This window comes from Anolis sagrei, chromosome 4 (genome assembly GCF_037176765.1).
Source record: "Anolis sagrei isolate rAnoSag1 chromosome 4, rAnoSag1.mat, whole genome shotgun sequence".
Lineage (NCBI taxonomy): Eukaryota > Metazoa > Chordata > Lepidosauria > Squamata > Dactyloidae > Anolis > Anolis sagrei.
Window position 1 is genome coordinate 154,394,903 of NC_090024.1, and position 16,277 is coordinate 154,411,179.

Sequence of the window (16,277 nt, forward strand, 5' to 3'; positions counted from 1 at the left end):
TTTTTCTATACTAAAGAAAGCAGGTGGGCTTTTCCAAAATGGAGATCTCATCCCCAGGAAAAAGGGCGGTCTCTAGACCAAAAGGAAACCTTTTAAACCAATAGCTGCAAAAGACTTGCAGGCTGGCTTCCAGCCTCTGTTAATAATTAACTTTCAGGGTGCTGCTGCAACCCTGGGGAAAATGCAAAGGGATGTTATTTTATGCAACTAAAGGGCAAAGCAAACCAAGCTCCTGGAAGACGGAACACTTTCAAATCTATGATCTGTGTGAGTGTGAATCAAATATATCTATCTCTATCTATGGCTGGATGGCTCTTTGTCAGGAAGGCTTTGATTACGTTTTCCTGCCCTGGTGAAGGGAGTTGGATTGGGTGGCCTTAAGTATTTTCTGTTGGTTATGGGGGTTCTGTGTGGGAACTTTGCACCAATCCTCTCGTTCGTGGGGTTCAGAATGCTATTTGATTGTAGACAAATATAAATCCCAGCAACTAAAACTCCCAAATGTCCAGGTCTATTTTCCCCAATCTCCATCTGTGTTCATATTTGGGCATATGGAATATTCGTTCCAAGTTTGGTCCAGATCCATCATTGTTTGAGTACACAGCGCTCTCTGGATGTAGATGAACTACAACTCCCAAAATCAAGGTCAATGCCCACCAAACCTTTCCAGTATTTTCTGTTGGTCATGGGAGTCCTGTGTGCCACGTTTGGTTCAATTCCATCATGGTGGAGTTCAGAATGCTCTTTCATTGTAGGTGAACTATAAATTCCAGCAACTACAACTCCCAAATAACAAAATCTCTTTTTTTTTTACTGATGGTCTCCTTGGGTTAGTAGGTGTATCGTGTCCAAATTTGGTGTCAATTCGTCCAGTAGTTTTTGAGTTATGTTAATCGCACTAACAAACATTACATTTTATTGATATAGATGTGCATTGCCAAAAACCAGAACTGATGCCCCTGGCACTCTGGGGCTGTTAGGAATTGTGGGAGTTGAAGTCCAAAACACCTGGAGGGCCGAAGTCTGCCGATGCCTGCAATAGATGATCACTCAACAATCCAGGTCAGTAGAGGAAGGAGGGCTAGATCAGACACTATGTCTTCTAGCTCAAATGTCCCCATAGGGTTGTGCTGTGCCCTTTTGAATTCCACGCTGCTGAAGGGATAATAGGAATGCATTCTTAGGGTGCATCTATGCTGTCTATTTAATTCAGTTTGACACCTTTACTTGCAATGGCTCAATGCAGTGCAATCCTGGGAGCTGTCATTTTACAAGATCTTTGGCCTTCTCTGCCAAAGAGAACATCTTTGGACGACCATTACAGATGGCATGATTTGATATTGAATGAAATTTTAAATGCTTCATATGTATTAATTTTAATGTAATTTTAAATTTTATTTCAATGTTACTGGAATTGTTTGTGTTTCAAGGCACTGAATAATTGCCTATATGTAAGTCACCTTGAGTCCCCTTCGGGGTAGAGAAAAGCAGGGTATAAATAGGGTAAATAAATAAATAAGAGTGCTGGTGTCTCCACAAACTACAAATCCCAGGATTCCATGGCTTTAAGTCATGGCAGTTTTTAAGGATTTTGTTTGTTTTTAAATATCATTAATTTGTAATTCTATTTTAATGTTTGTTATGTTTAGGTTTTAAATTGTATTTGGTTTTACTGTGAACCACTTTAAGTCTCTTTTGTAGAGAAAGTGGGGTATTATTATTATTATGAATGTTTCAACTGATCACCTTGATTAGCATTTGATTGCCTGGCAGAACAAAATCTGGCTACCAGTATTAAAAAAACTCTAAAATTAGAACAGCACAACAACAGAGAGGAAACAATCAAGGACATCTAATCACCTCTCAACAAAAGATTGCTCCAGGCACTGCCAGGCAATCAAATGGTAATCAAGGTGATCAGTTGAAACATTCACACCCAGCTCCAACAGACAAGAGTCCTTTGTCCCACCCTGGTCATTCCACAGATATATAAACCCTTTTCCTAGTTCCAACAGACCTCACTACCTCTGCGGATGCTTGCCATAGATGCAGGCGAAACGTCAGGAGAAAATGCCTTTAGAACATGGCCATATAGCCCGAAAAAAACTACAACAACCCAGTTTGGACTTGGTTGTTGTAGTTATTTCGGGCTGTATGGCCATGTTCTAGAAGCATTCTCTCTTGATGTTTCGCCTGCATCTATGGCAGAGGTTGTGAGGTCCTCTGAGGATGCCTATCATAGATGCAGGCGAAACATCAGGAGACAATGCTTCTAGAACATGGCCATATAGCCCGAAAAACCTACAACTCAGTGATTCTGGCCATGAAAGCCTTCGACAATACATAGGCCGCCTTGAGTCCCCCTTCGGGGGGATAAGGATGAGGGGTATAAATATAAGATATCAATAACAAATAGGTTGGACTTGGTTACTTTCAGGCCTTTTAAGCCTACTGTAAAACCACAACTGGAATGATTTTCAACAGATTAAATATTCCTACCATGGTCTCATGGGAAACTATTCCTCGAGATTGTGCCTAAAAGCCAACACTGCTTGGCTGCTTATCCTATCATTGTTGTGTCAATGCTTTCTGTAATGAGTGTTGATAAATGGAAACTGTGACAAATTGTTGCAGGGTGACAAAATGTTGTTGTTCCCATTGACCAGTCTCTGGTTGCCCTTGCTGGGCTTTTAGAGGAAGAGGGCTTTTCCCTCCCTCCTCTCCATATATTCTCCACTAGGCAAGCTGATGCTGTGTAAGTAGTTGCCTAAATTCCCACATCCTAAGTAAGAGAAAGATCTAGCTCAAGGGGCTGCTGCCCGGCACAAAGAGAGTGCATGGCTTGTGTACCATTTGTTCCATCCTGAGCCATTTAAAATCCACCGGAAGGCCTTGGACAAGTCCCAATCCACAAACCTCATGGGTAACATGGGAATATTAATCAGCTTTGTTGGGGGATTGTTGTGAGGATTAACGAGATAAGGGATGTGAAGCCCTGGGCATGCTCAAAGTAGGGCAGACGTTCTTCATGCTCAGGCTTCTTTCTTTTCCTTTCTCCTTTCCAATGATCGAAACTGCTTCTATCTATCTACAGGTTGCACAAAAAGGGGAAAAGGTAGTGGCCGCTCTTGGTCTTTTGGGGGGAAATACTAAGAATTCCTAGCATTCTTTCCCTTAACAACATGTTTACTTTTAATCGCCATGTTATTTAGGATTAACGCAAGTAATTGCCTCAAGCTCATTTAAGACTGAACTCAGTGAAAGCAAACTACCTCCTGCAAACTACAGGAAGCTTTCCCTGCACAAAGGCGTGCATTCATTTGCATGGAAGAAAGTAGAAATCATTAGAAGCCTTGCCGGTTGGCCCCTCCCTTATAACCTGTTTACTGAAAATGTGTTGTCAAAGGCCTTTCACTGGGTTGCTGTGAGTTTTCCAGGATATATGGTCATGTTCCAGAAGCATTTTCTCCTGACTTTTTGCCCACATCTATGGCAGGCAACCTCAGAGGTTGTGAGGTCTGTTGGAAACTAGGCAAGTGAATACTTCCCAAAAAAGGATCCCCCATGCAGCAACTATCCAGGCTTTGAAGCTGCAGGGCCATTCAATGTTAATCAAGATGGCCAATTGCAACATTCCCACTTACTTCCTACAGACAAAAGTTCTTTCTCCCACCCTGCACATGCCACAGGCATCCGCAGAGGTTGTGAGGTCCTGGAACATGGCCATACAGCCCGGAAAACTCACAGCAACCTGAAGTTAGTGAGCAGACTGCATGTTGAGGAAGTACTGTCTCTGCTGAGAAAGTATGGTCTTGGTCATGGTTTTGGTAAGGAGTTTGATCTGCTTTCTTGTGATTAATAAGGACCTCATCACACTAGAGAACGAATCCACTTTAAATCCAGTTGCTGCCTCCTGCAGAATTCTGGGGTTTGTAGTTTAGGGAGCAGCCTTTAACAGCTTCACTAAACTACAAATCCCAGAATGCTGCAGGAGGCAGAAACCATATTTAAAGTGGATTAATTTTTAATGAATCCACTTTAAATCCAGTTTTTGCTTCCTGTAGAATTCTGGGGTTTGTAGTTTTGGAAGGAGCCTTTAGCAGCCTTGCTAAACTACACATCCCAGAATGCTGGAGGCAGAAACCATATTTAAAGTGGATTCATTCTCTAGTATGATGAAGTAGAGGCCCTGAAGCAGCTTGAAATCAATATAGCTAAATACTAAGAGTACCAACTCAAGGAAGACCAGTACAAAAATGGCTATCACTAAAGCTCTCCAGCTCAACATTTCATTAAGGAATGTCCAATTCTGGTAACATACATGTCTCCTTAGCAGTAGGCCTCCCTGAGCTATTTGGGACTTCCTTGGTAATAAATGGGTATAAGATTGCAGCATGGACATGTTTGTTTGAAAGCAAGGCCTTTCAGTTTCAGTACTGGTATTAAGACTTCGTACCCCTTCAGTGGGATAAAGTTCCTCCTTATGTTCTCCTGCTCTCCCAAACATTGAATCATTTGTTGAAATTAAGTAAGGAAAGAGCCCCCGGTGGCATAGCTGGTTAACCCACTGAGCTGCTGAATTTACTGACCAAAAGGACAGCAGTTCAAATCTGGGGAGTGGGGTGAGCTCCCGCCGTTAGTCCCAACTTCTGCCAACCTAGCAGTTTGAAAACATGCAAATGTGAGTAAACCAATAGGGACTGCTTCTGCGGGAAAGTAACAGTGCTCCATGCAGTCATGCTGGCCACATGACCTTGGAAGTGTCTGTGGACAACGCCGGCTCTTTGGCTTAGAAATGAAGATGAGCACCACCCCCCAGAGTTGGACACAACTAGACTTAATATCAAGGGGAAACCTTTACCTTTACTCTTAGGCAAGGAAATTAGGTCATGAAGTACATGAACTTAGGTAAATATTTCTTTATTAAATGATTAATTCCATAAATAAAATTCTCTTAATTCATTGAATATAAAATTAAATCATTTACAACTTATTCCAGTATTAGGGATTTTTTTCCTCCAAAACAAAAAAAAGAGCTACATTTTGATAAATAAAATATTCAGCTTAAAAAAAACAACAACCAATTTCTGTTTGTGGGTGTGAAATATATATATAGAGAGAGCTGGTACCTATAGCTGCCATAGGTGAGAACTCCAAAAGTCCCCACCTTAGGAAGGAATGTAACCTCCAACATGAAGTTGTTTTGAAACAACAACAAAAGTGTGGTATGATGATGGAAAATAGGGAACTGAAAAGTTTTTCATAACCGGAACAGACAGACAAACATACAAACAGATCAGTTAACAAACAGAAATCAGTAATCATGAAAAGTGCTCCAAAATGAAGCAACGAGATTGCTCCAGTATTATGAAGCTTTAAATATGCTCAAACTGTGGCATTAGTATCCAGTTGCACAGTGCATTCTTGTGTCTCAGTGTTGCCCTCCAATGGGCAAAGGCACCACTTCCATAAGAGTTTATATTTCTTCACTGTTACTTCAGAAAAGACTTGAAAAAAACAAACAAATTAAGGCTCTTGCTCAAGCCTGCCCATGTCACAATTTAGTCCCTAAATTTGTGGATGTCGTTAAATAGCCGGTAATTGGGGTAGGCGTCGTTTGAATGAGGACAGTTGTAGTTGCATCTGCAAGACTGGATCATCATGACATTCTTGGAGAAGGTCTCTCCGTCGTCGCAGCGGAACCGGATCTTGACCGTCCTGGTCTGCTGAGGAGTGCAGCACCTCCCGTCCACGCAGGAGCCACAGTACTTGGGGCGGTACCGCTTCACACTGGAGCATCCGGCGTACGTGAACTTGACAGGCGCTTGGGACTTTCTGGTCTTGGTGCACTTCTTTCCCTTCTGCGAGGAAGAGATCGGCAGAGAGGTCAAGTCAGGGCTCGGCTTCAAAACACGCCCACCACCCACAATGACTTGGAAATGGGAAAGTTGTAGTGAGGGGATGTGTTTACCTTCAAAGAGTCGTAGCTAGGCTGCCCACATGGCCTCACTTCGCATATCCTGGTCTCTTTCACTAGCCTGCAGCTGGGGTTGTCATTGGTGACTCGGGTCGAGACGCCAGTCCCACAGGTCTTCGAACACTGGGACCAGGAGGTGGTTTGGACAATGCACTTGGGGTTCTCAAAGGAATGGCTGCGAGGTTCAGACTCAAAGACTAAAAGGAAAGAAAAGGGAACAGTGTAAACTTCACAAGTTCTACCAAGAAGTAGTTCCACCACTTGCATAGATTACAGAAGCCTTCTGGGATGCTTTGTGGAGCTTTTCGTTGGGTTTTCTGCCTTTTAACACAATTCTGTATGTTTTTGGGCGGGATGGTTATTTGTTTATGAATTTTTCTTTTTTTGCCTTTTTTGTGTGTAAACAGCTCTGAGCCCCTTCAGGGAGAGAGGACAGTATATAAATAAATATTATTATTTGATGCATAACAAGATTAGTACACAACAAACAAGATACTAGGCTGGCTTTTGTATTTGATCACATGCCTGACACTTCCCAAGTGTCTAGCTATCAGCAAATAATGTGTGCAGAGCCTTTTGTAGCTTTTTTTTTTTTTGTCGTGCCAGGAGCGACTTGAGAAACTGCAAGTCGCTTCTGGTGTGAGAGAATTGGCCATCTGCAAGGACGTTGCCCAGGGGACGCCCGGATGAATTGATGTTTTTTATCATCCTTGTGGGAGGCTTCTCTCATGTCCCCGCCTGAGGAGCTGGAGTTGATACAGGGAGCTCATCCGCCTCTCCCCGGATTCGAACCTGCAACCTGTCGGTCTTCAGTCCTGCCGGCACAGGGGTTTAACCCACTGCGCCACCGGGGGCTCCACTTTTGCAGCTGACAGATGGTCATTTTTGTCAGCACCAATTGTTTTTAAGTGCAGGCCAACGTCTTTAGGCACTGCACCCAGTGTGCCTATCACCACCCAGACCACCTTGACTGGCTTGTGCCAAAGTCTTTGCAGTTCAATCTTTAAATCCTCCTATTGTTGTTATTATCATCATCATCATCTTGTCTTTTCATCAACATTCCTAGCAGAACACTATAGACTTCGAGAGATAATCCTCACAGGATAAAATATCCTGGCAACAATCCCCCTCCCCCAGTCCTGCATAACACCCCCTCCCCTCCCTTCTGCATTCTCAACTCACCAGGCATCATTTTCAGCCCTTCCTTCACGATAGCGATGAGCTCATTTTTCCTGGTCAATTCTCCTTCAGAGACATCCAGGCCAAAATCTTTCCCAAAGAAGCCGTCCAGGTCTTCCAGGGTGTCTTTGGAGTTGTCGCAGACCCACTCCTCGCAGCACTGCCCGGGGATCTTCACAAGCCTGGGGTTCGGGCATCCCAGGTTAGGGAGGGAGAGCTCTTGCGGGCAGAGTGGCACACAGCCCACGGCCCCATCGATGCAGGTACACTGGTGCTTGCAGTTGGGCTGGAAGCTCTCCCCATTCTGGTAGATTTTGGAGTTGTACTCGCAGGGCCTCCCTTCGGACTGGGCTGCGAGGTTAAAAAAGAAGAATAGGTATAATAACATAACAATAAATCTTCCTTTATATCCTGCTTTTCTCCCTCATTGGACCCCTAATGGCTTTGTACATATTAAAATCACTGGGTGCTGCGATTTTTCCAGGCTGTATGGCCATGTTCCAGAAGCATTCCCTCCTGGAGTTTCAACCACATCTCTGGCAGGCATCCTCAGAGGTTGTGAGGTCTGTTGGAAACTAGGCAAGTGGTGTTTATATATCTGTGGAATGTCCAGGCTGGGAGAAAGAACTCTTGTCTGCTGGAGGCAAGTGGGAATGTTGCAATTGGCCATCTTGATTAGCACTGAATGGCCTTGACGCTTCAAAGTCTGTCTGGTTGCTGCCTGGGGAGGGGGGATACTTTGTCAGGAGGTGTCCTAGTTTCCAACAGACCTCACAACTTCTGAAGATGCCTGCCATAGTTGCAGGCGAAACGTCAGAAGAGAATGCTTCTGGAACATGGCCATACAGCCCAAAAAACTCACAGCAACCCAATTATTCCAGCCGTGAAAGCCTTCAACAATCTTTTAAAATCATGTAAACAATCCAAATACATTGATAATAAGTATATAACATAACCATTTAAAACAATAATATACATTCACATTATTGTGGCATTGTGTCACATCACACTGCACTTTGTTCCATATTGTACTTTATTATATACACGAGGCTCAGTCGGCTGAAGCAGGAGGAAGTTTTGTTATTTTTGTAAAAGTTCCTCGCCATCCCCTAGAGCCCTGGAGCTAGAACAATAAGTTAGTCAGGAATCACTTTTCCTTATGTGCCGCTGAGTGCAGTGCAGCCCAGACATCGTGAATCGCATTCCAGACGGCTGAAGTCATATATGCCCCTTCTGCCAATCGACCAACAACAAAGCCTCACCATACATGGGCCGAAAAGTGCGAAACTTCCCCGCTGCTACGTAGAGCACGCTATAGGAGATGTTTACCTCGGCAGATGCCCTTCGGAGCGGTGGTGCTGGCGCCAAAGTTGCATTCCAGGCCCTTGGTGTGGTCGCAGGGCTGCGTCTTGCTGCAGTCCTCGTTGAGCTGCTTGGCGCAGACCTTGCAGCATCCGCACCCGTCCAGGACCAGCCCGACTCCTGGGGCGCACCTGGGGACTTCCAGGGGACACTGGCACGCGGAGGGGCAAGCGGGCGCCACCTGGGGAAAGGAGCAAGGCAGGGAAAGGTTAGGAAGACGCAGTCAGGCACAGAAGCAAGGCAAGAAGCAACTCGCCTTCCTTCAACTGAGGAAAATCCGGGCACCGCACCTTTAAGAGCCAAGCCTGCCATCCTGGGAGAGGAGCACTTCCTCTCAAAATCCTTATTGTGCACCTTCTTCCCTTCCTTTCGTCCCATCCCTAGGCAGGCAGCCTTCAAAGCATAGCAAATAGTATAGCATTGTACTAAATGTTACTCTAACGGTTTGTTCCTTCCAGGCAGGCCCTGTAATCCAGGATCTGATTCCACATTGTGTTTATCCCGGATTATATGGCAGTGTGGACTCATATAATCCGGTTTAAAGCAAAAAAAACATGGGATCAGATACTCGTCTGATCTTGGAAAGCCAGAGATTTTTTTTCCTTCCAGGCAGGCCCTGTATCCTAAGATCTGATCCCAGGTTTTGTGTTTATCCCGGATTATATGGCAGTGTGGAATCACATAATCCGGTTTGAAGCAGAAAACATGGGATCAGATGCTGGCCTGATCCTGAAACACCAGGTATGGTTTTTTCCTTCCAGGCAGGTCCTGTATCCCAAGATCTGACCCCAGGTTTTGTGTTTATCCCGGATTATATGGCAGTGTGGACTCATATAATCCGGTTTAAAGCAGAAAACATGGGATCCGATTCTGGAAAGGTAGAGATTGTTCCTTCCTTCCAGAAAGGCCCTGTATCCCAGGTTTTGTGTTTATCCCGGATTATATGGCAGTGTGAACTCATATAATCCGGTTTAAAGCAGAACACCTGGGATCTGATCCTGGAAGGGTCCAAAGTGAAAAACCAGACAGTCCCCCAAACCTACCCTGTGGGCTAACTGCAGGAGGGCCAAGGCCAAGACGAGGCAGCTGCTTCTCTGGAGAGTCATGGTTGAGCCTCTTCTTGTCTCCAAAAGCCAAAGCAAAGTTGAAAATAAAACTCCAGGAGGGAGCTTTGCTTCTTTTCCTTGTGTGCGTGAGAGAGAGAGAAAGAGGGCGCGAGGCTGCTGCTGCTGCTGCTGCTGCTGCTGCTGCTGCTTCTTCTGCTGCAGTTGGTGCTCGAGCCGCGCCTCTGCCTTCTCGGGGATCCCTTTGCCGTCTGAGGAGGCGCTGAGCGGGAGCCGCTTTATATACAGCGCCGCGTGCCGCAGCTGCGCTGACGTTGAGCGTTCCAGAATTCTCAAGCATCAGGAATTCTCAAGCATCTCAGGAATGTGGCCTTGGCGCGCGCCGCCTCCAAGCCCCGCCCTGTCTCTTCCTCGCGCCGGGGGGAGTGAGGGGCGGGGCCCGCGCGCCTCGCGCCCAGCAAACAGGCCCGGCCCCAGAGCCTTTCTCCAGCAAGGCCTTTTGACGTAGGAAGGGAAGGAAGCCTTACACCTCCGCTTGGAGAATTTCATACACACACACACATATATACACAAACACACACACACATATATATACTCGTTCTCAGCTTCCTCTTCTTTCACCCTCCCCAGTTTCTCAGGAAAGTTTCTCCACTTTGGAACCTGGGAACACAAATAGTTTGGGGCAACATTGTATACAATATAATATAGCATAATGTATGTACCCCTTCCCACCAACCACATACAGCTACCATCACCATTTTCTAGAGAAATTATCCACGTTGCACCTGGAAAAATAACAATAATTTTAAAGGTAAAATGTAATCAAAATTAATTTTATTAAATTTTACATTAAATTTTATTAATAATATAATAATATAATTTGACATAAAATTTTATGATGCAGTGATCCATAGTGATAACTTCCATTGAAGTCATGCAAAAATTAATAATAATAACAATAATAATAATAAAACTTTATTTATACCCTGTTACCATCTCCCAAGGGACTCGGTGCGGCTTACATGAGGCCAAGCCCACAATACATCAATACAAGCAACAACAACCACAATACAAAGCAAAATACTAATACTAATACAAAGCAGTTAAAAATAAAACTCATACATAAATAGCATAAACATTGAACAATAACACAAAACACATTTAAAATCTATGGCTGAGCCAAATGTAATTAAAGTTTAAACAATAATGCTGGGCATGAACAAGATAGAGGAACATTAGGAAGAACTTCCTGACTGTGAGAGCCGTTCAGCAGTGGAACTCTCTGCCCCGGAGTGTGGTGGAGGCTCCTTCTTTGGAAGCTTTTAAGCAGAGGCTGGATGGCCATCTGTCAGGGGTGATTTGAATGCAATATTCCTGCTTCTTGGCAGGGGGTTGGACTGGATGGCCCATGAGGTCTCTTCCAACTCTAGGATTCTATGATTCTATGATTCTATGAGGTGGGGCGTTGGTGGAAACATACAAGCAATCCTAAATCAGTATAAAGTGCTTTTAGAGGACATAATGCTAAGGGTTCATTTTTCTGGGAAGGCACACTGGAACAACCACATTTTCAAGCTCCTCCTAAAGGCTGCCAAAGTTGGGGCATGCCTGATGTCCTTAGGAAGTGAGTTCCAGAGTTGAGGGGCCACCACCGAGAAGGCCCTCTCTCTCGTCCCCACCAATCGCGCTTGCAATGCAGGTGGGAGCGCGAGTAGGGCCTCTCCAGATGATCAAAGAACCCCCAATGGTGAACAGCTGCTGTGAGAAGGCATATTGTTTTCATTAATGCCTCCAGAGGTCTCCAACAATGGTCACAAAGCAGTATACCTGAATTTAGCAAATTCTAAAGAACAAAGGTCACTATGTTTACACTAGCAAAGCTGTAAGTATCCTAAAATAATTTGCTTCATTGAAAATTAGTGTTACATGTAAGCCGTCTTAAGTCCCCAAAGGGGCGAGAAAGGCAGGGTAGAAATAAAGTAAGCAAATCAATAATAATTACTACTACTACTAACTACGATTTGCAGACATTATTTGCCAATACATCACACAGTCCTAGACACTTGAGAAGTGTCTAACGTGTGATCAAATACAAAAGCCAGCATAGTGATCTTCTTTGCTGTGTACTCATCTTGTTGTGTATCAATAATAATAATCATAATCTTTATCTCTCCCTGAAGGGACTCAGGGCAGCTTACAACAAAACAAACGAATGCAATAAGTGATATAACACAGACAATGATCACATAGCAATTAATAAAAACCAAATGGCACAGTGGTTTAAACACAGATAACAACAACAACAACAATAACAACAACTTTATTTTTTTATCCCGTCTCCATCTCCCTGAAGGGATTCGGGGCGGCTTACATGAGGACCAAGCCTGTCAAACAAAGTTAAAATATAATACAATAAAAATACATAAACAAAATATCGTAACATAAACCATCAAACAACAACCAATAGCCAAGCAAAGTAGGCATATTCAGAACAAAGGGGCGAGGCATGGCTTATGCAATGCAACTGCAAGGACAGGGCTGATAGCAAAGTGCAGGAGCCAGGAGATAAGTTAGGGCTGGAAGGGCCAAGTCAATTAGTGCAATACAATTTACGATAAACCATTTAAAATACCATTAAGCCCTCTAAAAACAGTATATAATTAAACACTGTTTAAAACCTGCCAATTCATATGATCAGAGTATTCAGCATTATAAATTATAGTTTGAATAACCATTTAAGGTCCTGACCGATAGGGTGGTTGATACCCTTAGCCAGATTAAATAGTCAGTTTTCAGTTCCTTCCTAAAAGTTATAAGGGTGGGTGCTTGTCTAATTTCCTTGTGGAGGGAATTCCAAAGTCGGGGGGCCACAACCAAGAAGGCCCTCGCCCCCACCAATCTTGCTTGTGAGGGAGATGGAATTGAGAGGAGAGCCTCCCTGACTGATCTTAGAGCCCAAACAGATTCATAAGAGATAGGTAGGTAAAAGTTTTCCACTGACATTAAGTCCAGCCGTGTCCAACTCTGGGGGTTGGTGCTCATCTCAATTTCTAAGCCAAAGAGGCGGCGTTGTCCATAGACACCTCCAAGGTCATGTGGCTAGCATGACTGCATGGAGCGCTGTTACCTTTCCACTGGAGCAGTACCTACCGATCTACTCACATCTGCATGTTTTCAAACTGCTGGGTTAGCAGAAGCTGGGGCTAACAATGTGAAGTCATGGCGCTCCCCGGATTCAAACCTGCAACATTTTGGTTAGCAAGTTCAGCAGCTCAGTGGTTTAACCCACTGAGCCACCAGGGCAATCATGTAAATAGGCAGGACCCAAGCCATATAGGGCTTTATAGGTAATAACTTGCACTTTGAATTGGGACTGGAAGCAGATCTGCTACCAATGGATTTGCCTTTAGTGGGGAGTAGTATGTTCCCTACAGTCCGCCCTGGTCAGCAGTCTGATCTTTGCACTAATTGAAGCTTCTGGACCTTCTTCATAGGCAACCATAGGCCACAACATCAAATAATATACAACCTTTAAAAGTATAATAAGCACTTTCCAATATAAACATTTAAACTTATTCCATATATCGGCTCTTTACATTTATAGTAGTAGTGACATGATAACAAAAACAAATATCTGATTTGTATAATCCCAAAGTTTCTCTACAACATTAAATATAATATAGCCTAACACCCCTCTCTTTCCCCTCTCTATTCCATACAGCTTCCCTGACTCCCACTGTTTTCCAGGAATCATAGAATTATAGAGTTGGAAGAGACCACACGGGCCATCCAGTCCAACTCCTTGCCATACAGGAAAAGCACAATCAAAGCACTCCTGACAGATGGCCATCCAACCTCTGTTTAAAAGCCTCCAAGGAAGGAGAATGTTTCTCCTGGGAAACACAGGTTTTGAGTCAAGATTGTATATATTATATAATATTTCTTCCCACACCCCCACAAGAGGCTTTGATCAAGACTGTATATAATATTATATTTTACATATTATATAGATATAGATTCTCCATCCCATCCATCTTGTCCTCATCCTTCCTTTTCCCAATAAAGTTTCCCTCCTTTTCAACCTGGGAAACAGAGTTTAGTCAAGACTGCATATAATATTATGCTGCAGAATGACCTGCTAGATTAGACAATTGGATGAGCTGTCAGAATTTAAAACAGAATTAAAGTCTTATCTCTTTTGACAGGCCTTTTTACTTTTTATATATGGGATATATATAATATTACTTTTTTCTCCTTCCCATTTTACAGGGAACTTTCTTCACCTTGCAGCCTGGGAAAAAAAGGTTGTTAATCAAAATTGTATATTATGTGACAATATATATAATACCATATCTAATGTTTCTGCCTCCTATCCCATCCAGCTCCCACCACCATTTCCCAGGAAGCTTTCTTCACCTTGCAGCCTGGGAAACAAGCGGTTTGCAGACCAGATTGTCTTGTCCGAAGTGTTTGCTAAATGGCTTATAGTTGGATTGAAGATTATAGAGGGAAGAGTGGAAAAGGAGGGTCAGACTCGGATCCATTGCTGGAATGAAAGGGTGGATCCTAACCTAATATCCAGATGGCCTCATTTAAACCTTCCCTTTTTTTAATGAATGGGAAAGGTTCAAAAGAAAATATTGGATGTGTTCCAAGAAAGGAGGAGGGATCTTCTTGTCCCATTATTCAACTGTGGTTTTATGGAAATTTAACCCATGATTCCACTGAGTCTGGTTCCCAGGTTTTTTCTGAGGGGAATTCAACTTCCAGAAATCCTGTTCAGCTTGGCCACTGTTTTTGGGTGCCAAAGTCCAAAACACTTGGAGGCCCAAAGGTTGAGGACCACTGATTTAAGGCATATCTACAGTGTAGAATGGAGTTTGACACCACTTTAACTGCCTTGGCTCCATGCTGTGGAGTTCTGGGAATTGTAGTTTTACATGATCTTTAACTTTCAGGAAATAAAGCCCGACTGCTCATTGGAGGGAAGGATAGTAGAGGCAAAGATGGAGTACTTTGGCCACATCATGAGAAGAAAGGAAAGCTTAGAGAAGACAATGATGCTGGGGAAAATGGAAGGATAAAGGAGGAGGGGCCGACCAAGGACAAGATGAATGGCATCCTTGAAGTGACTGGTTTGACCTTGAAGGAGCTGGGGGTGGTGCCGGCTGACAGGGAGCTCTGGTTTGGACTGGTCCATGAGGTCATGAAGTGTTGGAAACGACTGAACGAATGAACAACAACAAGAAGCCAAAGAGTGCTGGTGCCTCACCAGAATGCCATCGCATTGAGCCATGGCAGTGAAAAGTGGTATCGAACTGCATTAATTCTACAGTGGAGATGCATCCTCACCCTCCTCTGATTTCCGTATTCACAAAGTCTGCAGTCTTTCTCATGAATACAAGGCATGAATGGAGTGGTAGCTGAAAATAAACCCTTTTAAGCAGGTCTCTGCATTTCTTGCATTTCTGACTCTTGATCTGCCTTGAAGGCTGAGTGAGAATCTGCTTCAGAGAAAGCAAACTGGAAAGTTATTCCAATGGAACAGTGAACTCGCAGTGACCTTCAGTCTAGAATGGGATGATAAGCATTTAAAATAAACAGTGCTTAAACTGCACTTTCCAAGGAAGACGGGACTGTTCCGAAGCTATTTTAAAATATTATATAGAGGTGCCTAAATATATACTAGAGAGCCGGTGTGGTGTAATGGTTTGAGTATTGGATGATGATTCTGAGGTTCAGGGTTCGAGATCAGGGCAAAGTCACATACTCTCAGCCCCAGAAGTTCCTGTGATTCATTTCAGAAGGCACACAACAGCAACAAAATATCTGCCATGTAATCAAGTATATCCACATTACAACATTATATCACTTTGATACTATTCAACTGCCTTGGCTCCATCTCATGGAATCCTGAGAGTTATAGTTTGGTAAGAGACTTAAGACTTCTCTATCTAAAACCTCCAGTGCTGTATTAGAGAAGTCTACATATCTCATCAAACTACACATTACAGGATTCCATAGGATGGAGCCAAATCTGTTAAAATAGTATAAATTGTGCTGTAACTGTGCAATATGCCTATTTTTCTCATATAAGTACCTTTAATAGGTTGCATTATGTTCCAAATAGGAGAGTATCTAATGCTTCATTCCTGCTGCCGTCATCATGCAGAAAGCAAACACTTTGCTGAGGCCAAGATCAATTTTTTAGGCCCATGAGTAAGTTTAAAAAAAGCAACAGCAGGCCACCGGAGCCTGTCTTCCTTGTCAGGCCTGGTGTTTATCAAGGTTTATAGTATTTGCCTCTGCGGTGAAATCCATTTAATAATTTCTCTTTTCCCATTTAAGGCGTTTGAGGAGGGGTCTCGGCTTCTGTTGTGGCGTCCTGCGATTCGGCTCCAGGGCCGTAAGTATTTCCAGATGGTGATTCAGACACTACTAGACGTAACAATATTTCCATATTTGGTAGAGCAGTAGCCTGCATTTTCCACATTTTTCGACTCTGTTATCCAACCGCAACGCATTCTTGACAGCTTCAGATGTTGTTAAATATAGACTTCAGTTTTTGTTCCCAGGGCAGGAAATTCTTTGGAATTCCTGGTGGGGTGTATTTCTTTTCTCTCCAGCCCCCCCTTTCTTTTCTTTTTTTCTTTTTCTTTCTTTACACAATCTGCCTATTATGGTTTAGGAGGAAA

At 43.5% G+C, this 16,277-nt stretch overlaps 1 protein-coding gene across 1 annotated transcript; it reads right to left on the reverse strand.

Annotated features, from left to right (window-relative positions):
- Window positions 1-4,904: 4,904 nt before the first annotated feature.
- CCN1 (cellular communication network factor 1) lies at window positions 4,905-9,856 on the reverse strand. The gene is made up of 5 exons (XM_060773862.2): window positions 9,562-9,856; window positions 8,486-8,699; window positions 7,160-7,507; window positions 5,972-6,174; window positions 4,905-5,861 (listed from the first exon to the last, which is right to left on the reverse strand). Exons 1-5 carry the CDS (start codon window positions 9,622-9,624, stop codon window positions 5,562-5,564), a joined length of 1,128 nt encoding a protein of 375 aa, XP_060629845.2. The 5' UTR covers window positions 9,625-9,856; the 3' UTR covers window positions 4,905-5,561.
- Between the last annotated feature and the right edge of the window lie 6,421 nt (window positions 9,857-16,277).